General features: G+C 46.9%; 1 protein-coding gene across 1 annotated transcript in view; it reads left to right on the top strand.

Moving 5' to 3' along the window:
- Positions 1-24251, top strand: part of LOC147634105 (nucleotide pyrophosphatase/phosphodiesterase-like) — a 55888-nt gene that overhangs the window by 19754 nt on the left and 11883 nt on the right. The window contains exons 4-12 of the mRNA XM_086805215.1: positions 5119-5194; positions 5327-5449; positions 13853-13948; positions 14041-14173; positions 21893-21974; positions 22154-22286; positions 22468-22673; positions 22790-22915; positions 23253-23562. Of these exons, the coding sequence (XP_086661341.1) occupies positions 5119-5194; positions 5327-5449; positions 13853-13948; positions 14041-14173; positions 21893-21974; positions 22154-22286; positions 22468-22673; positions 22790-22915; positions 23253-23562 (1285 nt within the window). The remainder of the gene's footprint in view (positions 1-5118; positions 5195-5326; positions 5450-13852; positions 13949-14040; positions 14174-21892; positions 21975-22153; positions 22287-22467; positions 22674-22789; positions 22916-23252; positions 23563-24251) is intronic.

Below are 24251 nucleotides of genomic sequence, written 5' to 3'. Positions count from 1 at the left end.
TGCTGTTCCACCTCCATTAGCCAAGCTAGAATAAGAGAAGATTGCTGGAACTACAACTGGGGCAATGAGTGGCAGAAGCTGTTACATCTCTTCACTAGTTAACTGGTAGCCGACAATGAGCCATCAGCCACATGGCTTTCTGGCTTCTGCTAGAGCTCCAAATTGACCCCAAAAAAGCCCGGATAGCTTTGGAGACATGATGATTATCTGGCTCCCAAAGAGGACGCTTCAATGGTACCCCACCCAGTTGGAAGATCTGAGCTGTATATCACACCTGTCTCTCCCAGCATAGTCAAATAATGGAATGATCTGGAAGGTCTTCTGAGAATCAGTCCAGCTGCATGCTCCTGAATCCCACTGCAAAAGACATCGTTTCGCAAATGAGTTTCCTTCCTTTTTCTTTGAATGACAGCATTCAGTTGTTTAGTCTCTTAAGCATTTCCCAAGACCTATTAACTGCTTATGCCACCTCTTTGAATGCCAAGATGATAACATCTTCATAAATTTTTTTTCCCGGGAAAAAGATCCTTCAATTAGTTAAAGAAAAACAGCCACAAAGGGCTAGATACAACCACAAGGGACTAATAAATACAAACTTGCCTCATTTAAGGGCGGGAATCAATTGATCATAAGGGGAAGAGACACTTCTCCTTCGGCTGGTCGCTCTGTAAGGAGAAGGCTATCTCATAAGGGGGGGGGGGGGGGGGGGGGGGGGGGCGGGGGTTGGAGGGGGGGAACAACCACACAGGTGGTCTGTAATGCCAAATGGGGTCACTGCCTCTATCTGTGAGGAAAGGGCCAGGCCTCCAAAGTCTCAAGAAAGCTTCCCGTCACTTTCGCATGCGGTTAGAACCTCCCTGTGTAACTTCCCCCACTGATTGCGGAGGGTGTGAAAGATATCAAGCCATATGCTCCTGATGGTCTCTGCGCCAATGGAGTGTGGGTACCCTCGATGGCCTCGCTGCGTTTGGCACGCCAAATGTGCCAGGCTGCCATGCTACTGCAAATCTCCCATCTTTGGCATGAGCCTAGTCGCCACTCGCCTGTAGGTGGGGCTGTGACTGATACTGCCATGCTACTGCAAATCTCCCATCTTTGGCATGAGCCTGGTCGCCAGTCGCCTGTAGGTGGGGCTGTGACTGATACTGCTGCAATATGATGGTGAGAGACCTGAAGGCCTAGCCCTCCCTCATCCTCCTCATAAGCCCTGACCACTCTAGCCTCTGTGGCCCAAGCGACAGTGCCCCATGTGATGATCCGGGTCGATGCCCTGTCCATAGTGAAGATGCAGAGAATTCGTTGCCAAATTTGCTGAGGCTTTGGGCAATCCCAAAGGCAATGTCTTTGAGTCTCCTGGGGGTGGTTGCACAAGCTGCTGGTCGACTGCCAACTGCCAGCCAAGTACCGACCGCCAAACTCCTATGTGTCATCAACCAAAGAAATAGGGTGATCTTTCTTGGCCGAAAGCTGTCCCACAGTCTCTTCCAAAAATTTGAAAGGAAACGCTGTGAAAGGCCTTGAGACTGCCAATGTGTTGCTGCTGTTGGTGTGCCATCTATCTCAGGCATCTGGATCCTGTGGCATAGCCGCACAGTATATGCAAAGAAGGGGGCATCCAGAGTCTCCTCTCGATCCGCTGGATCATGCCAAGTCCACTCTCAGGGGCTCCACTGCAAGCGCGTGAGAGGTTGGCACTCCCAGATCCATAGTTGCCATAATCTCTCCCTGGCCACCTTGGCGGTGTTGGATCAATATGCCATTCCCGTGCCTGAAAACCAATCACCCTCACCCTCTGCAAGGTGCAGCCACTAAAATCCTCCAAGGGAAGCTTAGATCTCTCTAGTCTGCCATGGGATCCAATAGAAAAAGTGGTGGCGACAAGCTGACTCTCGATCCATTGGCTATCCGGGGACCTCCTGAAGCCGTTGTAAAGAGGCAAGACGACTCCTCAAACTCCTCTCCTGCTCCCGAAAACCCTCTAATCGGCTTTGGGCTGCCTCCTGCAAGAAACTGCTGATCTCCCATAAGCCCTCATCCAATGTGCATGCAACAGGGTCTGAAAGAAAATCCAATCCCACCCATATCTGCTCTATCTTGCTGCATATCTCGGGGTCCTGAATGAGGCTCTCCGGAATCCTCGAGTTCACATGCCTATCGTGCATCCAGGGGTCCTCTAAGGATAGAATAACCGGGGCGTGATTAGAGAACGAAGTGCCTGCCAAAATACCAATCATACACCCTCGGCTGTAAGCCCACTCATCAACATAAAACCTGTCTAGTCTAGAGAGGTTGGGGCTGGTGCTGCTCCTATCCGATCTCAAGAAGCAAAGGCTCCGAGAGCTACGCCCAAACTCTAGAAGATGCCAAGGGTCCTGTCCCCTGACTGTAAGAATCATCTCCTCCCAGGCTGAATACTATGCTCTTGAAACTGTGGCCGTGCCACCTCCAAGTCTGTCCTCTGCTGCCTCTATCATTTTAAAGTCACCGCCCAAGCACCAAAAGTTAGCCTGAGGGAGGGCCTGCCGGCCTGAGCTCCAAAAGAGGGCTCTACCTGCAGTAGTGTTCGGAGCATAAACGTTGAGGAAGCCAACGCTATCCTATCCAATAGTAATGGTAATCCACTGTGCACGCCTCGTAGGACACCTCGTCTATGAAAGCACCGAGGCCTCCCTAAACCCTGAATGTTCCATGAAACAATCCGCATATCAATCTCTGTGTGATGCAACACTAGCGGAACTGCCTCCACTTGAAGAGTCTTGGGCGAGGGTTTAGATGGGGAATAATCACAATCTGTGCAAGGGTGAAGGCGTGCCAAGTGGGCACTAATCCTGTCCTCCATGTGACGCCACTCTGTATGAGTACGCACATGCATACTCCAGACTCCATTGATCACAGTGGAGGTATCTGTAAGAGGGGGGAAGAGGTACCGCAGCAGAAGTATGCATGAATACAAAGAGCAACACCTCCAAGCTAGAGACTACCATCTCCCCGTCCTGGCTTCGATGGGCCGAACCTCCAAGCTCCATCCACGCTAGAGGCCAAAAATGGGTGAGGATGTTGATGATGCAAAGATCGTGGAGATGGTGGGAGAGCTCGACTACCTGACCTTGGATGGTAGCTGCCACCAACTTTGGATCCCACTTTGTCCCCAGGGCTGCACTGAAGGGGAAAGAGAACATCATTGCGCCATTATTTGGCGTAGAGGGCCTAGAGTGGTGAAAAACCACACATACCCGAACAGGGGCTACCGTCTCCTTAAACATGTCGGTCCCTTCCATCGGCAGACATTGGAAGAAACTGTAGTCCACAGGCTGTCCCAGGATCTTGGGGGCCCACTTGGGGACTTGGGCGGGGGAGCCCTCACCGGGGAGGCGGCAATGGTCATCTCTGCCAGCTCAGAAAATTGGTGAATCAAGCGAAGGACGGATCCCACCGGTTGTGTCCGCTCTGGGTCAGGGGCTGCTGGGGGGCTACGAGAGTGCTTTGGAGAGGCAGATGGGGGGGGGAGGTTTTGGATGATAAAGGCGGGGTGGAGTGAACTGCGGTGGGTATAGTCGGTGTTGAGGCTGGGGAAGGAGGAGGGGGGGGGTGGGGGAGGTGGCAAGGGAGGGCGGAGGGGCGGAGAGGCCGGGGAGGGGTGCTGCTGTGAGAGATCCGGAAAGGAAAGCTGTGGGGAGGGGCCTGTCGGGGCTTAGAGAGGTTGGCCGGCCCTCTTAGAACATTGGGGGGTCGGGGGAGAGGGGGGGGGATCCCGACAAGGGATTGGCTGCCATACTGGTGGGACCGGAGGGGCCCATTCTGGGACTGGAGAGGGCACGTCACCAAAGGAAAAATGCTGAGATAAATGCTCGTAATGGTTCTCTGACAGAACCGAATCCTCCTGAGATCTGCCAGCTTGGCGTGCGCGGCGGTGGCGCTCAGCTCTGGTGGTCGTCTGGTGACCAGGGCGCGGGCCAACCATTTGCCACTCGCTGGCAGCTGAGTCACCCAAAGTCGGGGCCTGGTGCTCTGCTGCCTGAGGGCCTGCCTCTCTCTCTACCCCTTGGTGAGGATCAGCATGAGAATCGGGGGGAGGAACCACCGGAGGTGGTCTCCTGGATTGCCACCAAGGGCAAGCTCTGGCTAAATGACCCATTTGTCTACAAATGAAGCATTGTCTTGGAAGGCCTGAATACTCCACGCGTTGCTGTATGGGGTTGTCCCTCAAGCTAGGAATAGATATACAATGCAGTACAGACTCCGGCGAGGCTACACAGATGTGGAGGGATGGAATCCCAGCTGCCCTTGTGAGGGCCGAGGCAGCGGTTGGGGGGAACTCCATCACACTCTCGATGGCACCACCAGTCATTGGGAGAAGAGGAAGGTACTCCTTCCTAAGGCGTGGGAAGCAATTGTCACTGGGAAGCCCAAAACGCTAGCTAATGGGTCAGACATTGGATTGAAGCCGTGCTGCCACCGTGCAAAGAAGGTCTGTGCCGTACGCAGTGCAAGGGGGCTCAGCTGCATGACTCGGTCTGATGCCGATGGCGAGTCGAACTCCACCTGGCAGTATCCACGCCCAAGAGGGTGAATATTGATGATCTTTGTAGGTTCGCCAAATGAGGTTGGCTTGAAAAAGATCCCTGAGTTGTCCACGCGCAGGGCGGCTACCAACAATTTTGTAGACGAGGGTGGAGGCCTCAACTGAGGTAACAGGTGTGGCAAGAACCTGAAGATCCGCTTCGGAGAAGGAAATGCAAGCAACGGCGGCTTCGGTCGGGGATGATGGAGTGGCTGCCATGGAGTCCTCCTAAGGGTGAAGACTAGAATAGGTTGAAGCTTGCCAAATAAAGCTGAAAACCCCAGAAGCCAGGAAGCACCAACCTGCACGAGAGGGGATAAAGGGGAGAGGCTGAGAAACGAAGAGGAGGACGGAAAGAAAAGAAAAGAAAAGGGGGGGGGGGGGGGGGGGGGGGGGGGAAGCTCAGGAGCTTGCACACGCTATTCAGGGGGTGAGCCCCTCCACATCTTCATAATTTTTGTTGTATGGCTTTAATGGTTTTGAGAGAGTGTGTGGTTTCTTGCTATAAACCCATCAAGATGCTGACATTTGATACTTGTTTTTGTTGGCTTTATCAGTGCTTCTATCTGTACATCAGACACTCTTGGAACAAACCGGGATTTTGCACCCTACTTATGTACTTCTCCAATCAAGGTTTGCAGCTGGAAGTATGTTGTGAAACATTTTTTTTTCTTGGGGGGGAGTGTGTGCTTTCTTAACAAGGAAATTGTTGACCACATATTTGAGCTCAAGCGTTTTGGTTTGGTGTGTTGTGGTTGAGAACAGTACCAATATGCAAACTTTTCAACATCTAATTATGTTGAGCTTGGCGAAGGATCATTGACGTTTCGACTCATAAACCAACGGGCAGATTTCTCATTTGCTTTATTTGCTGGAGGTATTGATGAAGTAAGTAATATATTGACTCGTCTACAAGGTCACGGTCTTTATGATGGAGGCTTGTACATTTTTCTCTCTGACATTGATCTCAAGGAAAAGGGGGGGCAGGGGGGAGGTGGGGATGTTGGGTATTTCGGAGTCTTGTAGTGTGTCCATTGGTGTGACACCCCCTTAGGGTGTGAACAGCCCTTATTAAGGTCTAGGTCGAAAGATTAGGCTTGACACCTATAAAAGCATTGTACATGGTGGAAGCATTATCATAATTCATTCATCATTGTGTTGTGCAATCTCTCTCCATTGTGCGCCTTCCCTCTCTCTCTCTCTCTCTCTCTCGCTCTAGTATTTATTTTCTTTGGTACCATGATGAGACTACACGGACACTATTGTATCACTTTTGGTCTCATAGACCCATTGGGTCTTTTGAAGACGTTGAATATAACTTTCTTTCTTTCTTTCTCTCGGTCAGCCCGACTGAGAGGAGTGACATTGGACAAAGCCACAGAGCTATGCAGCAGTTGAGGACCTCGACTCGGGGGCCCCTGCCCACGCTTGTGTCACCATAGGAGGATCAGGGCCATGATTTTACATCATCAGAGGACTCCCTCATACCGGCTCAGCTTTACCACTTTGAGTGTCATGTTGCAGTGCCCCATGCAGGATAACTTAGGATGATATGTGAGCCTATGCTCTTTATACATGGATCAGCTCTAGCATTTTAGCTTTGTCATTTTCTTTCATTTCATTTTAGTACCCATGATGATGTATTCCATGACATGATGTAATCCTTTCGGTCTCATAGGTCATTTCGGCCTTTGTAGATGTTAATATAACTTTCTTTCTTTCTTTCCACGTGACATAGCTGAGGGAGACTTCTAGGCCATACTCATTAGTCCCATGCTTGATATTTTGGAGAGTGAGTGGTATACCATCTACTTGGAGCTGATGCTGCTCTCATGTTTCTATGTTCTTAGTATTTCCATGATGAGTTTCCATGGACAGTTTTGTATCACCCAAGTGAGAGAGCTATGTTTATGTTTTCTTTTTGTTTTATTTTCCATTCCATGATGAGATATGCCATGGACATTATTGTATCACTTTGGTCTCATAGGCCCATTGGGTCTTTAGTAGACGCTTAATATATCTTTCTTTCTTTCTATATAGTTTCTCTCTCTCTCTATGGTATGAGTACCTTTGAGCCCCTCCCTTCTGTTCGTGCTGCACGTTGGTGGCTGTTTGCGCTATGCACCCCTTGGGCCACCCTGCTGTCCGTGTTGCCCCTTGCTACGTGACCTCCCCTGCTATCTGCATTGCACGCCCCTTGCTATGCGTGTGCCCTCTACGTCCCTTATCCCACCTTGCTGTCCACTCCGAGCGCTCCTTGCTACATGCCCCTCCCTGTTGTCTGTGCTGCGAGTCCCTTGCTACGCATGTGCCCTCTGCCTCCCTCATCCTACCCACACTGCTCAGGCCCTTAAGGCAGCCAGTAGGGGGATAGCCAAGATGAACCTACAGGAGCTAGAAGCATATATCAAGACAGTGGAGGATACCCCCCCCCCCCCCCCCCCCCTTTTGCAGATACATGGAGGGTAGGAAAGAGCGACCCATCATCATTAGATTCCTTGATGCCATTAGTAGACAGGCCTTCTTAGATAGATGGGCTACCCTTAAGGACATCTCACCCCAGCACAGGTGGCACACCAGCATGAGGTGACGGTGACAGTTCATGCGGCCCGTAGAGTGGCAAGTGGGCTGTCTTCACAGAGGTGGCAAGGTTGTTATTCCTGAGTGTTGTTCCAATGGGGTCTATGAGACCAAACACTTGAGGTTAGGAGTATGGAAGTGCAGTGGAACCCTGTGGTCGAATCCAGGAGGTTGAGCGGGACTCACAGGAAGGGATGTCGTTTTCTATATAGAGACTCATTAGAGCCCTGAGAGGGGTTTACCACTGCGGGTTCGAGTGGGAGTCAGCTTTCCGAGGTGAGACCAACACATCTGGAGGAGTATGTGGCCCGGGAGAGGTAGCTGTCCTTTTTAGACCCCACCTCCGATAGATTCTTAGCATTGTCCGGAAGGATGAGGATGCACGGTATCTTTGGGTGCAGCTAGAGCTTACTGGGGGCAGAGTCATCCAGATTGTTGTGTGTCGTTTTGCATTGAGACATTCGCCTTATGCCGCAGGGCATAGCCAGTCACCTTACTTACCATTATATGGGGATATTATGGAGTTCTCACAGTTGGGGGAAGTCCTCGTGCTTGGGGACTTCAACGCGAGGACAGGGAGTCATCAAGTCCCACTACTTTATTTGGATGACCCTATTAGACTATAGGAGCTAGACGTTAGTGACACGGGGTTACACAGATCATCATAGGATCGTGAGGAGATCACGGTGAGCTGGGAGCTGCATATGGTCTTGTTATCTATAATAGGATGTTCCGATGGCCCTCCTTCGACACCCTCGCCTCCTTCCCTTACTTAGGAGGTACCAACACCATGGAATACTTGATGGGATCCCCGGCTTTGGCACACCTTCTCCCCGATTTTTCTATCCCGCCACCCTCCTTTGAAGCTAACCATGCCTACCTCCCTTGCACTCTTACTTGCATACCACCCGTGAGGAGATCACGGTAAGCTGGGAGTTGCATATGGTCTTGTTATCTATAATAGGATGTTCCGATGGCCCTCCTTCGACGCCCTCGCCTCCTTCCCTTACTTAGGAGGTACCAACACCATGGAATACTTGATGGGATCCCCGGCTTTGGCACACCTTCTCCCCGATTTCTCTATCCCGCCACCCTCCTTTGAAGCTAACCATGCCTACCTCCCTTGCACTCTTACTTGCATACCACCCGTCCCCCAGTCACTAGTCACCAGTCATCACCAGTCACCACCCCCCATCTCACATTACACCCAAGTCCTCCACCTTTTTCACAAAGGGCATAGTCCTCAAGACCATCCGTAGACTACGTAATGGGCGGGCCTAGGATCATGAGGGACTCACTGCCAAGTACATCTCACATACCGAGCCTACATGTTCAATAGAGCCCTATGTGAAGGATTTCCACCCTCTTGTTCCGTTAAGACAATCATCCCCATCCTAAAAGCCAAAGATCCACTTGATCCTAATAATTATAGGACAATTAGGATTGGCCACACATTGGCCAACCTCTATGGATCGGTGCTAGAGGCAGAGCTTAGATTATTTGCAGACACAGGGATGCAAGAGCCTCAAGACATGCAAGCTTTCGGAGGAGGTATTTACCCTCGACTACATCTTCACTCTCCGTGCCATCATCGAGGAGGGTAGAACATGACATTAGAGGATTTACTGTTGCTTGGATTTCTACAAAGCTTTTGATACTGTACCATACATTGGCCAAACTCTATGGATTGGTGCTAGAGACAGAGCTCAGTTTATTACAGAGAGACAGAGATGCAGGAGTCTCAGGACAGGCAAGCTTTCGGAGGAGCTACTCTACCCTTGACGATATCTTAACCCTCGAGGCTTTATTGCTGCATTGTGGATTTGTGCAAAGCTTTTGATATTGTACCCCGTGTGACTTTGTTGAATAGAATGCTAATCAATACACTTAAATACACCAAGATTTAGTGCACAACATGCTCAATACAAGAAGTATTTTGTTGAATTGACAAGAGACGCACAGTCAGCTGGAATGGCTGGCCCCTCTCTCAAATAAAGTATATTGATCTTGGGAGAATCAAGTACAGTGTCATGGGCATTTCTGACCAGATTTCCATACCAATGCATATGAATACAGTATTGCAAACAATGTGTTGTCGGTGTAGACTTGCAGTTCACACTACTCTCTCAAGTGCCCATGTTCCCTACCATCTGCTCTCTATTGTTCCACCAACACATGGTAGTACCAATATGCAAGAGAGCATGTAGGACAAGAGAACACTACACAGGGTATGTAATCATGGAGTCCGGTTCCTCCCTCCTGCTACTTGCTTCCATATTTAAGCATCAAAGCTTACCAAATTGTAAGTAGAGTTGATGACAATGGAAGTCTTTGCGACGATGGAAGCGTTTGGAGTGTTGAGATCTTCGATTTATCGCGATCCTTTGCGACAAAAGTCTTCAAGAGGATGAAGAGAACCCTGGGAAAGCTTCCTCTATGGTTCAACTTGAGAAAGGAGAGCTGAATAACAAAAATTCCAAAAATTACAGTAAAAATAAGAGCTATTTTGCTGAATTTCAGTCATTGGGAGTGTGTGGAAGAGCACCACCTAGAAACACTCTTGGAAGCTTGGGAAACTCACTAGCAAGCTTGGATATGGAGTTGGGAAGGAGAAAGTGCTGAAAATAGAGCCAAAGAGGGCTCATGAAGGGGGCGCATACTTCTAGAGAGAGAGGGAAGAGAGTGATAGTGACTTGTCCACTCTAGGTGTTAGGTAGAGAGGACAAGTGGCTTGTGGTGCAAGCTAGAGCGGACACATGGCTGGTTGCTCCCCTTTGTACAAAGGGGATAAGGTCTGGGCGGTGGGCATTGGGTTTTGTCCACCTCGGGACATCACTTTGTGCGAACACAGGGCTCTTCATAACTTATGAGTGAGTTTTGGTCACCCAAAACCTAATGAAGTCTGTACACACTCACTCATAATTAGTGCTAATTCCTAAAGCTAGGTTTTTGACCAATACTTACCACCTGTCACATGCCACATAACCATGTGAGCAGACAGTTACACGCACGGTTCTGCGGGCATCCCCTTCCCTGGAACTACACATTGGTTGGGCAAGCATGAAAACAGCATGCAATTTCAATTGCAAGCAAGCACATTAAGATGCTATACAATGCAACATTGGTATGGAAAATCCCCGTTCATGAAACTATACCAAAATAGATGTGTTCCTGGCAAGTACACCAGGTGCCAGATCCAATAGAACACCAATCCTCCAGGCATTTTTGAGCATGTACACACAGGCACAAGTCCCAACGGAAAGCCAAGTCCACAGTATCACATGAGTGGCATCAATCCCTGGCATATGCAACTGCCATGGATGTTAGTCCAATGTACATACATATTCAGAAAACATGGGTGGACCAATTGGGTGGCCAAATGGTGACACCCCGAGCCCGCCTCCTACAACATCTATAGGAGATGGGAGTCCTATCTAACTTAATTTGGAGCATCATCACCCTCTATGAGTCCGTCCCTCACTGTGAGTGAGAGCTCCAGGAGGTACATCGCAGGAGATATCGAGCACTATTGGGGTGAAACAAGGCTGCCCTCTATCACCCACTCTTTTTGGCTTCTACATTGATGAGATCTTGAGCTTCATTGTTAGATTAGGTAGGGCTGGTCCTCCACTAGCAAGCATATTGATCCCCCTACTACTTTATGCAGATGACATCGTCCTCCTTTTAGTTTCAGCCAAGGGGCTTCAGAGACATTGGATGCCTTACAAGACTTTTGCACTCAGTAGGACCTCTTGTTAACCTTGGTAATTCAGGTCAACGGTCTTCAATACCACCCGCCCAGATTGAGCTTCACATACAAAGGGAATGCTATGGAGATTGTCTCATCCTATGTCTACCTTGATGTCAGAGTGACATGGGGATATGCAACCTTGAGCTTACTTGCGCGGTAGTGCTTCCAAGCACATTTCCAGGAGCCCAAGACGAAGGGTTGGATTTTTGACACCCTCGTCACACCAGCCTTCGTGTATGGAGCAGCCTTCTAGGGGCCAGATTTATTTGATGAGGATTGGCAGCGATTGAGAGGCCCCAGGTCATGATGTTGATCTGCAGTAAACCATTACGCCTTCAAAGCCGGGGAGCTCATACGGAGACCGCTGATTATTCCACATAGAGGTTGAGGCAGAGGAGCATTACATATGTCGCTGCCCAGTATACTATGAGATCCACGAGAGGTTTCACTCTCTGTTTCATGAGGGATTTGGCCCACTCTCTAGGATCATTGATGTTGCCAGGGCTCTTCTTGTAGACATAGGGACACTTTCTTGAGAGAACTTCGGCCCTAGCCACCCCGACCCCTCCCTTGCCGGCCAATCGTCACCAGCCTCTTCCGGACCCAGGTGGAGGACACCCATACATTGGATCCTGTGGACACCTCGGGCTGCTGTGGACCCATCTCGCGTGAGAGGAGTTACCTCGGACTAGGCCTCCACATTCTACCGTGCTTGATGCTCCCAGCCCCAGATGTGGGTCACGATCCCCTCATCAACTCCAGATCCAAGACATGCTCCATCTCCATCGAGGTACCTTTCGAGGTGACGTAGGTGCCTGAGGGAGACCTCTCGGCCATACTCATTAGTCCCATGCTTGATATTTTGGAGAGTGGTATACCGTCTATTTGGGAGCTGATGCTCGTCGCATGTTTCATGTTCTTGGTATTCCATGATGAGATTTGCATGGACAGTTTTGCATGGATGAGAGAGACTCAGCTTCGGTAGGGGTGACTGAGTGAGATAGTTTTATTTGTTTCTATTTTATTTTCCATTCCATGATGAGATATGCCATGGACGTTATTGTATCACTTTGGTCTCATAGGCACATCGGGTCATCATGGCATATCTCACACGACACATAATCATCTGCTGAATTACATGCACATACACTTCTGTTAGAGGGTAGATGCTTAATATATCTTTCTCTCTCTCTCTCTCTCTCTCTCTCTCTCTCTCTCTCTCTCCTCCATTTCTCTCGCTCTCTGAAGCACCATGTAATCTCTAGATGGTATCAGAGCAAGGTTGAACCATCAACATGGCTGCATTCTTTATGCTGCTGCTGCCTGCTGCCACCATCATCATCATTAGTTCTGTGTTTTGATGCTGCTGCCGCCATCATCATCATCATTAGGGCTGCGTTTTAATGCTGCTGCCACCATCATTATCATCATCAGGGCTGTGTTTCTCTGTCCACGCTGATTCTGTGCATTTTTTTCAATACCCTATTTGCTGCTCACTCTTGCTGTCCATCAAGCGTCTATTGCCTCCATGCGTAGCCACCATAAGAGCACATATGGCTGTGTTTTTCTTTGCTACATGAGCTGTGTTTTGGCTGCATTTTTATTTAATACAGCAGCTGCGTTTTTTCTTCAACTCTGCACATGAAACTACATTAATCCTCTCAACCATGGAGACACATAGGAGCAACATCGCCGAACATTATCAAAGGAACTTAGAAGAAGCTTGCAATATGGGAGGACAAGAATGACAAGGCATGGCATTGATTGGCTTGGGGCCTGCCAACCTCATCCACTGTGTGGACTTTGACAAAACAGCCCAAGAGGTATGGGAGAAGCTGGAAAACCTATTTGGCAACAAAATCAACAACTCAAAGGTATTAATTAAGCAGAAGTTTTTTAATTTAAGGATGAATGAGAATCAAACTTTGGGTGAACGCTTGAGCAATTAAGGCTCCGTCATTCAACAACTTGCCACCAAAGCACAAAATGATGAAGATGATATGAAAGCTTGTCTATTCACCCTCATCCCACAAACCCAACCCCACCAACCGCCCCCCCTCCCCTCCCCCACCTCGCGAGAGCACTTCCGCCGCCTGCCAGCCATGCCCGACCCAGAAGGGAGGCAACTGGCTAGATCGGTTCGCCACTTGATCCACTGTTTCTTGACCATCGAGGTGCGCGCTCTCCCGCCAGAGTTGCTAGGTGTCCCCACCCCCCGCCTCCCTGCCTTCCCCCCCCTGGCCCGGGTTTTGGGGCAGCCAATTGACTACAGCTTCTTCCGATGCCCACCTGTCAAGGGAGCGGGCCTCTTTGAGGGGAGGGGAAAAACAGGGGTGAAGGGCAAAGGGGAGGTGGCAGAAAGGCGAGGCGTAGGGGAGGGCAGCGTGCAGCTGCGTCGAGGGGGGGAGGGGGGGGGGGACATGCGCGTAGCCAACTCTCTCTATCTGCTTGCGCCAACTTCCATAAGTTTCTCTTAGAAAAGTGTATTCTCAAAACCCCTTATTTTGAACCCATCTTCTACTATCTTACATGTCTTTTAGTGGACCCCACCTCCCCCACCCAACCCCTCTCTCTCCCTTTTCCAAGACATTGATCTCCTTTGAGCTTGAAGTTGAATAGTGAGTCATTTTTACTGGACTTCAGATGTAGAGTTGCTTCAGTTGATGGAATTGATGATTTGAAGCTTTGTGAGTAGACTTTCATGGACTCAAGACTCGCCCTTTGGTTTTTGTTGAGTTTGGGAAATGAACCTGAACTTTCCATTGGTATATATTTGAAGCTGTGCTCCTTAATCAAACAAGGAGAGCCTCTGATAAAAAGGCTTCATATGCATAAAATAATATCAAGTTCTGGGTTGATAGTTAAGGTCTTTGCTTCTAAGAGCATATGCTTGTGAGGGGTTTTTGCTGGTATTCATTGGTAAGAGTCATGATGATGTCGTGTGGTGCATGATCAAACAGCCTGTGCTACTTGCAGTCTCAAACTCAGTAGTCACTTTTGCGAACCCGAAGGCACCGTCATATCCTCGACTTGCGCTGACAAGCAAACAGAATGAGGTATACTCATGAAGATTTTATGAGTAGTTGCATTGCCCTTGTAAAGTTGCTTGACATATTCTTGTGGGATTAACTTTTACCTTGTTTTGTAGATTTCTGTTACTTGGACCAGTGGGTACAGTCAAACTGAAGCCACTCCAGTGGTAAAATGGGGAGAGGTGAATGCAACTGTTGAGATGATTGCTGTAGCTCAAACGTTAAGTTTTGATCGCTCAGACATGTGTGGTGAGTAGCTCAGACCTTGGAAATTTCGTGACCTTGTAGGATTAGCTCTTAGGGGGAGACTTTTATCCTAGTTTCATAACTACAAGGCCCTAGATTTACGATCCGTAATGAATTCGATACAAACTCTCAGAAGTATATAGGATGAATCTGACATCCCAAAATCATGACTACAATGCCCCACAGAGACTTGCTGACCACTGTCCTCATCTGCTCCGTGGACCGCCACACGAGGATATCGTGTCTGGTAAACACGCCTAGCCACATTGGGGGGGTCGGGTCTAGGGGAGTCAGCCACTCCTGAGGGATAGCTGAGTCGATGTCGATGTTGAGCCTATCTCTATTCCGGATCCTTGACAGGCCTCTCTCCTGCGCCTCCGGGGGTAACTGCCTAATCTCCAAGAGACCTGGTTGGTCCCGTGCTCAAGGCGCCCCAAGAAACATGCGGCCGGGCCCCTAGCATGTGGCCATTGGGTAAATAGATCACGGGGTTCGGTACTGAAGGCTGCCGAAGCTGCTTCTCTTAGCCAATTGGAGCTATTTGTTTGAGGGCTGGCCTAAGATGATCCCAAGCATGAAGTGAACTGGCTGCAAATCTGTCCTCAAAAGCCGGGCTAAAACCATGGGCTTGCATCTCTGTGAAGATCCATCTGGTACTCTGCGGCCAAGGGCTCCCAAGACTCGGAAAGTTTCCACATATTCATACTTTGAGCACTAGTCTTAATCCAAAGCCACAAAGAAACGTGCATTCAAGTAGATTGCAAATACTCATACCTTTTTTTTTTCCCAGAAAGAGACTTCTATTAAGTAAAACAAAATCGTACCAAGGGAGATCTCAAACTGAAAGGTAGGGATATCTCAACCAATCGGGGGCACTATGCTGCCATAAAAGCTCTGTAGGAGTGGAGGTGAAGAAAATATCATAGTTCCACTCTCTCATAAATTTCTGCATCTTGTCTGCGCAGCCCTAGAAGATCCCTGTATGCAGGCCCCGGTGGCCAAAAGAGTGTGAACGATGCCACTCCATATTCTCAAATACACTGTGTGTCATAAACCTTAATACCCCTGAAGGCCTCTGTGCATCTGGTCTTCAAGATATGCCACGCCACGATACTAGCAATAATCTCCCAGGTGGTCAATACTCAGCGAAGGTGGTGTGTACCGTAACTGGGGGATATCCTGAAGCGAACATCTCTGAGTGATGCCTCTACGGACAAGTATAACAAGATCTGCTCCCCTGCCCTCAAAAAGAAGCCGTGGGCCAGACTGAGTCAACCATGCAATAGCACTCCAACTTATATAGATAGGATAACTCCTCAATCCGCCCAAGAGCTGGGCCATAAATACCCAGATCCTCTGTGCTTTTCTGCACTCCATAAGCAATGATACACTATCTCGGATGAAGCTGGGCATCCTGGTTTTACACAAAGTGCAGCTGAAGAAAGGTATGCGCCTCATGGGATTAGTCACATCAGTCCATTCCCACTCACCAGGGTACCAATGTCTATATCTGATAGGGTAGCAAGGTGGTTTGGTATGTGTACGGTATGAGTATGGTATTGATCCTCCAGGATCCGTACGTCCGGTACATTACCTAACTTGTAATTAAATAAGAATATATAATTTTATATTTAATACATTAAAGAATGACTAGATGATGCCATGTGTTTAAGAATACAATTGAAAATTCATACAAGTCAGATGACGATGCACATCCCCCTCATCAAGAAGGTTTCCATCTAAATCATACTCAGGGTCCGCTACAAGAACGGATACAAGAGGTGTATCTGCATCATTCCCAATCTCCTGATCATGGGGAGTAGTAGATGGCCCTGCACCGTGCGCAGATGGTAGCACTGCATGCCCTCGTCCACGTCCCTGACCTCGGGGATGTCCTTGTTGTCTAGGAGCATCTGGTAAAGCCATCCCAGATGAACGAGCGCGAGCCTTAGTGACACGCTTGTGTGGATTTGGTACATCTCGAAACTCTTGGGCTTGCTCACATATGATCGCATCAGCCATCTCTTGAGGAACAACAGTGCAAGGACCAATCCCCTTGCCTCCCACGCCAGACACATGGCGAATGACACGTGTTTGATTGTGATTGTAAAATGCTCATTAGCAAAGGTGACACGTGTGATGGGAAATAAACATTAGCAAAGTTGACATTCGAAAATCACTTTTAAAATTGTAAAAAAAAACTCAACCTTAAAACGTACCGTACCTTTAAAAACGTACGGTATGGTACTATACGAACCACACCGTACGAGGGGGTTCGGTATGTGTACCGATGCAACTATGCTGGGTAGATGCCTCTCTCTAATCATTTGGAAGACTTTTAAAGTTCTTCCGGTCAAGTGCTATCACTGCGCAGCTCTCCCAGCTTGGCCTCTGTATATATCCCTTTGCACCAAGATTATCTTTGATAAGTTCGTTTCACATAATGGGCTTCCTGTCAGCCTCATCTTCTGAGCGTTAGGGCCTGTGACGTAAAAAATTATCCACTACAAGCCCGGATGATGGATCATGGAAGAAACAATGGGGAGGACTGAGGGTGGTAATCTACCTTAGAGAAAATAAAATGTGTGTTGTGCCTCACACGTCTAAGAATATGGTGCATGAAGAAATCCTTAAAAGGGATGAATACTAGGAAGGAATGCTCTAACCATGAGCTTGCAAAGCAGAGCTTTGCACTGGATCTTTGGATCAATGATGTTCAATCCCCTATCGTGTTTGGGAAGGATAATAGTTTCCCAAGCAACTCTGTCCTAGGTATCTGATGTCCCATCAAGTCCTGACCATAAGAAGTTGCGGATCACCCTCCGCAACTATCTAATGCATCCATGGTCATACAGATGGCCAAGGCTGATTACTTGCAGTGGCCCACTCTACCGCCTCCCAAAAGGAAAAGATGTTATGAAAGATGCTTCTTCCTTGGAGGAATCCATTCTCTTTGTCATGAATGACTATGTGTAACAATGGATGCAATCTCATGCTCATTGCCTTGGCAAAGATTTTGTATGCAGTCCCAAGCAATGTGATAGGCCTCCACTAGGCAATGTTAGTGTTATCAGCACCCTTAGGGATGAGGTGGATTAGACCATCCGTAAAGGAGGCATAGAGCTCGTGTTCCACATATTCTGCAATGCCACAACGATCTCATCTCCATTGTCATCCCAAAAACTCATGAAAAGCGTGGGAGAGAGGCCATCATCCCCATGACATTTCTAAGCTCATCTGCCGAAAAGGGACATCAAGTAAAAATAAGAGGCAATCCTCTTGACCATGTGAACCCTAAGTGGAACACTCCCTGCGTTCTGCAGTTGTCTAACACATTCCCTGTTATGGGAGAGGCCATGGGCAGCAAAGAAATCTACCTCCCATCTGAATCCAGAATGACTCCTTTGCATGATAGTGAAACTCTGCATGTTGCTCAAAAGACTCAGCCCTAACGGTGCATAATACACTTGAGATCCACTAGGCATCCGGGTGTTCTCGAGTTCCCTTTGCAAAGCACACAATCTTTGCCCGATGGCTCTCTCTCTATTCAAGATCTGCTGCCTCATGGCTAGGGCCACACTATGATAAAGATCATTGACACTCTCTAAGGCAAGAGCATCACAAGCTCTCCAAACATCCATCACCTCTTGAGTCTGCCCTGTATCTCCGGAGCTGTGACAAAAACTCAATACACACAGGACTTTGTATGAACGTATGCTCTTATGTTTGTGTGTGTGTGGGAGCATATATTGATACCGAGTTCTACACCCACTATTGGGCACTGATGATGTTAGTGGGGATGTCGTAGTATCTAGTCCATTCTGTGCATGATGGAGTTGATGGTTTATTGTCTTCTGGATGACTACCATGAGGTTATAAATTGCACTTTCTTATAAGTTGAATTTGGACATGTTCCTAGATTCATCTAAGTATATCTTTATGCTATATTAGTGGACATGCTTTCATCCAAGTTGCAGCTAGTTGATATTGTGTTAATTCTCTCTATCTTTAGTGGTGCATATGCCCTATCAACTACCTTTTTGTTGTAATAATTCTTTCTATTTGTTATAATCCTTAGTGCTAGGCTTCATTATGGCCGAGTCTGCCCTGTATCTCTGGAGCTCTGATAGAAACTTAGTACACAGACCTTTGTATGAATGTATGCTCTTATGTGTGTGTAGCAACGGTTGAATCAGAAACTTAATTACTGGAAGCTTTCTACATGGCCATTGCATGTTCGTTTAAGGATTGTACAGGCTATTGTCATGGCATATATTCAATTCTTTTTGCCACTAATAATGTGGAGAAAAGTGGACATTGATCGTTTTATGTCTTCAGCCATGAGCATTTTTTGGAAAACCAAACATGCTAAGAGGGGCCTTAACCTTCTCTCGCTCAAGAAGCTATGTAGTCCCAAACAGCATGGAGGCTTGAATATCCTTAATATACACTTTCATGCATTGGCACGAAAGTCCACCTTGCTGTTGGAATTTGTATCTCAGAGGCAGCCTTGGGCGATTATGTTGGCAGATATGTGTGTTGAGATGTCCACTAAATCGTTTGGCAACTGGACCATCACGCATTGGGATGCTGTGTTTGGCCATTTTGAAGGCAAGATTGCTGGTTGTCCTTTCTCCACAAAGTTAATTTTGGCATGGAAAAAGCTTACACAGTTTCTCAGCTGGACTCCTCGAGTGAATACTAACTGTAATTCACTGCGTTTGGAAAGCATTCATTGGAGTAGAGTTTTTGAGCGACCTTTGGCTGTGCAAGAGCCTAGAAAAGCTTATTTCCTTGCCAAAAAGGGTGTCTATTTCATTGCAGATGTGCTAGATGATAGTGGCCATGTTCTGTCTTTTATAGATGCTTGTCCTAAATTTGGCCTAAGTCATCATTACCGTCCCCTATGGGAAAAGATTGAGAGTTTGTTGGCCCCTTTTGAGCCTCTTCCCGCTCTTGAAGAGTCGGATAGGTTGCACGATTGGAGCTTGCATAGGCCCATACTTACTCGTGGTCCTTTGTCTCTGCTACAGCTCTCGGTGCATACAGTCTATGGCTTTCTCCTTCCTGAAATTTGGGTTCATGATTATGCAAATGATGCTTGGAGAATGCATAAGCCTTTGGCTTGGTGGAAGAAAAGGCTCAGGATGATATGGAGCAGTAAGATGCCGTTAAAATGTCGGCTTTTTCTATGGCGATGTCTATTGGCTGTTCTGCCAGTTGGCTCTTTCCTGGCAAGGCACCATGTGACATCTTCAGATTGTTGTGTTTGTGGAGCGCATGATGAAACAATTCTCCATCTGATGTGGAATTGTAATGCAACTAAACTTTTGCTGGATCATATAACGGCTCTTCTTCGAGCTCGTTTCCCTTCTGCTTCTTTTGGGAAACATTTTTGGTTGTTTGGTATTTTTTCTCCTGCTCTCAGACAGTATAGGGCCTTTTTTGATTGGCTTCGTTACTGGGCCATGTGGACGATTTGGTACTCCAGGAATCGGGCTGTTTTTGGTGAGCCGCCCATTCAAGCCTTTCACTATTTCAAAGAATCTTTACATCAATCCCTTTATGATTGTCTCTCTCTACATGAGATTGACCCATCATTGTATAGCCTTTTCACGGATATATTTTGATCATGCCCCTGTTCACTATGAACTCTGGCATTTCTTGTATATGATGCTTTTTGTGGGTTTTCCTCATTCTGAGGTTTCCCACTAGTAATCGAAATAATCATTACAAAAAAAAAAGTGTGTGTGTGTGTGTGAGAGCATATATCGGTACCAAGTTCTACACCCACTATTGGGCACTGATGATGTTAGTGGGGATGTCGTAGTATCTAGTCCATACTATGCATGATGCAGTTGTTGGTTTATTGTCTTGTGGATGACTACCATGAAGTTATAAATTGCACTTTCTTATAAGGTGAATTTGGGCATGTTCCTAGATTCATCTAGGTATATCCATCACCTGTTGCCGTGATAACTCTGCATCTTCATAAAGAGACTCTGGTATGTGTACTCAAGGAGGAGAGTTCTTGCTTCCCAGATCTTTGATGCACAAAAATACAGGACAATGGTCTGACTTTGAGGTACCTAGAGCAATGAAGATAGTGCCACCTCTATCAAGTGCCCAATCATCAACATAATAGCGGTCCAAGTGGTCATAAATGCAACTTGCACCGCTTTTGTGATTACTCCAAGAATAGAGAAGTCAATTTGGCTTCCTTGGAAGTCCTTTTCTAACCAACAGTCCCTGCGTGAAAGGAAAAGATTAATTTCTCCCAGGATGCCCTTTCAAGCGGGTGAATGCCTTCATGTCCCCCCTTCATCCGGGGGTTGCTCACCCATGTTGTTGTCGTGAGGGAGAGACTCCATGATGGCATTCTTAAAAATAATTCTCTCCTCTAAGGTTAGAAGCATACACATTAAACACATCAATTTTCAATCCACCTTGCATAAGCATAATCTTCCTTGATGTCCAAATTGAACAATGTTCGATTGCGGTCCTCTCTTGAGACATGAAGCAGCTCCTAAAGATTCAGGTCAGGAGAGGCCAAATGACTGATTTAGAAGATATTGGGATGACAGCCTATTGCAGTCAACTTTCTGCTATAGGAGTTATATGGCACTAGATGATGGAAGGCAAATGCATAGGTTAGGAAAGAAAAAGGGCGATGGTTACGGAGGCTGATGTGAAAGGGAAAGGTTCAAGCAAAATACCAAGGCATTTTTGAAGGGCTCAATTGTGTAACATCCCAAATGGTGTTAAATCTCAGGTTATGTGAGGCCTTTGGGGGGGATTGGTCAAGGTATAGTTAAATAAGCCTCATAAAGAAAAGTAAGAAGAGGCAACACAGTATGTGCCTAAAACCAAATAGGGGAAGTCTATTACTTTGTGTATATACTTGCCTAGGGCAGAAAGAGAGTGTCATGGACTATTTTTAAGTCATGGTGTGGGAACAAGAGAGCCCCCCAAAGCTTGTAACCGACAAATACTCGGTAATATGACATAAATAATAAGAGGGGGGCGAGCCCATTCCGGTCCCAGTTTGGTGTCCAATGTTTAGGTGTGCCTGTGGTTTTAGGTGGTGTGGCTTTAATTTAAGTGTTTAATAGCATTAATAGCTGTGTGTGAACCCCCCCCCGGATCGGTTACAGTGGCAGGTTGGGATCACGAGGAGGCTACATTTCGGCAGCCCAAAGCACTGCCATTTTCTCAGTCATTCTGTACGTATCGGAAAGGGCTGATCCACCCCTTCCGCCCTTGCTAGAGGCAGGTGGTTGCTGGGCCTGACTTTGGTTCGGGGATTGCTGGGGTTGATCTAATTCCTTCAGTCATTGCTCTAGAAGTAGGCGTTTACTGTAAGTTGTCTTTGAAGTGAGCTGTCATTGTGGTGATTGGAGAATATTGTTGACCAGAAAATTGCTGAATCTGATTAGGAATGGTGTTAGGTTGAAACTCTTTGGCATTGCCACTTCGTACATGGATGACTCAGATTCTCTGTGAGCTGTGGAATGCCTGCATCTAGCCATGAGAGAGGATTTTTAGATATCCAAGTTCATGATGCAAAGAATCTCGAAACAACTATTGATTTTTTTAAATAAAAAGAACCAAATCATGTGAGGAGTTGGCATTAAATAATATATCAAGGATTAAAAAAGAAGATTTATCTCTATTCACTTGGCTAATTGTGTGTAAATAACACATTTCCTCCATTTTGTGTAGGGTCACCGGCAAGATCAGTTGGTTGGCGTGATCCAGGGTACATACATACCGCATTTTTAGGAGGTCTTTGGCCAAATAATAAGTAAGGTCTCCTCCACATTGGTGAAAACTAAGGTCCTGAAGTAGTTATTTTAGGCAGTAATGTGAAATTTAATGTCTTCCTTGATACATTATAGAGTTTGGAGATATATGCTTGAAAGGAAAGATACAGTGAGGAGATGATATCATGTGTAAGGTGGTTTTAAATAACATTTTCGACAGATACTTGTACAAGGTAGGACACAAGCTGGAAAATGGATCCCACATATGGGAAAAAGAGCGCAACTTTTCTGCAGCTCCTTTTCCCGGTGAAGACTCACTGCAGCAAGTTATCATATTTGGTGATATGGGAAAAGTAAGGTCCTTGTTTGGATTCTGTTCTCTTTTTTTTTGGGGGGGGGGGGAGAGAGAGAGAGAGAGAGAGAGAGAGAGAGAGAGAGAGAGAGACAGGAATGTCGTGCATGTGTGTGCGTGCACATGGGATCGAGACTAATCAAATGAATGTTAGTGTCTTAAAATTTGGCTTTGTGCTTTAGGGGGAGCGAGACCAATCAAGTGAGTACAACAATTTTCAGCCCGGAGCATTAAACACCACTGACCGACTGGTTGAAGATCTTGATAACATTGACCTTATCTTTCACATTGGAGATCTATGTTATGCAAATGGTTATCTTTCTCAATGGGATCAGTTCACAGAACAAATTGAACCTTTTGCATCACATGTGCCTTACATGGTAGCCAGGTCATTACACTGAAGTTTGCTGCCCTTTGTAGTGACAGGGAAAGTCGAAGCATATAGAGCTATTAAGCGTTGCAACAATTTGAGGGATCTCTAACAAGGTTACCTTGATTTTGCAGTGGAAACCACGAGCGGGATTGGCCTGGCACGGGCTCGTTTTATCAGAACACGGATTCTGGTGGGGAGTGTGGTGTGCTGGCACAAACGATGTTCAACATGCCTCTCAAGAACAGAGAGAAATTCTGGTTGGGTCTCAAAACACTATGTATATATGTATGTGCGTACATACACATGCATACAAGCATGTTTGTATGTATGCATGTGTGTGTGGGTATGTATATGTATTCATGTATGTGCATACATATATGTATGCATACAAGCATGTATGTATGTATGCATGTGTGTATGTATTCATGTATGCATTTATATCCATTGACCTCGTCCAACTACTTCAATAGGTCATCTTGCTTCTGCCTTCAGAGTGTATGGAATCCACTTTGTCGTGCACTAAGGATCTCAACATTTGAACTTGATGCTTCTTTGTCACCTCATTTGATGCAGTTTTCATTATTTTGCATGCAGGTACTCAATAGATTATGGCCTATTCCATTTCTGCATTGTGGACTCAGAACATGACTGGCGGGAAGGAACTGAGCAGCTTAAATTCGTTGAGGAATGTCTGGCATCAGCAGACCGCCTGAAGCAACCATGGTTAATTTTTGCAGCTCATAGGGTTCTTGGTTACTCGTCTGATGAGTACTATGGTGAAGAAGGAACTTTTGCTGAGCCCATGGCAAGGGAGAGCTTTCAGAAGCTCTGGCAAAAGTATAAAGTGGATTTGGCATTTTTTGGTCATGTTCACAACTACGAACGGACGTGCCCAGTTTATGAGGTAAGACTTTTTCCTGTTCAAGTATCACATTTAATGTCGAATTTTAAGCCTTATAATTTAGAACTGTGTAAACTACATATGCAAACTGATCATTAACTTATGATTATTATCCTTGTCATACTTTGATCATAGTTATAGCTCCTAGAAACAACAACTAGGGCATGGCTTTCCCACCTACTTTAACTTTTTACTTGATGATCGTTATATACACCCAATCCCCTTCTAATAACTCGATGTGTAGTTTGTGTTTGTTGGTGGCTGGTGGCCTGATATAGACCTCCTGTGCTTTGGCCAATCTGCTCTTGACAGATTCCAATACCTCCGGTTTTCAACACTCTGTTCGACACATGTGAAATTGCCCATTTCATCAATGGCTGGGATGGTCTCCCAAATGCTGCCTCATATGGTGTCTACCAATCGAAGAGGAAAATGAGTCATTCAATGCAACTTGAACCAGTGGAAAAAATTGGTCCCACTTGCCTTGTTGGTCGTCAACTGGTTGTCTGGGCAGCACCGGACCATGGTCTAATAAGTGTCCGGGCTGCCTGTACATCATTACATACTAAGGGTGCCAGATGGACATGACAAGATGGTGCAGGACAGTGACCGACCACTCTTGGCGGTACAATAGTGACTCATCCCTAGACAAGGGCTTCCAATGAAAATTTTTAGTGTATGACCGTACGTCT

Source organism: Cibotium barometz, chromosome 11 (genome assembly GCF_041138505.1).
Source record: "Cibotium barometz isolate CiBa-2024 chromosome 11, ASM4113850v1, whole genome shotgun sequence".
Lineage (NCBI taxonomy): Eukaryota > Viridiplantae > Streptophyta > Polypodiopsida > Cyatheales > Cibotiaceae > Cibotium > Cibotium barometz.
This window is presented reverse-complemented; position numbering and strand designations above follow the sequence as displayed.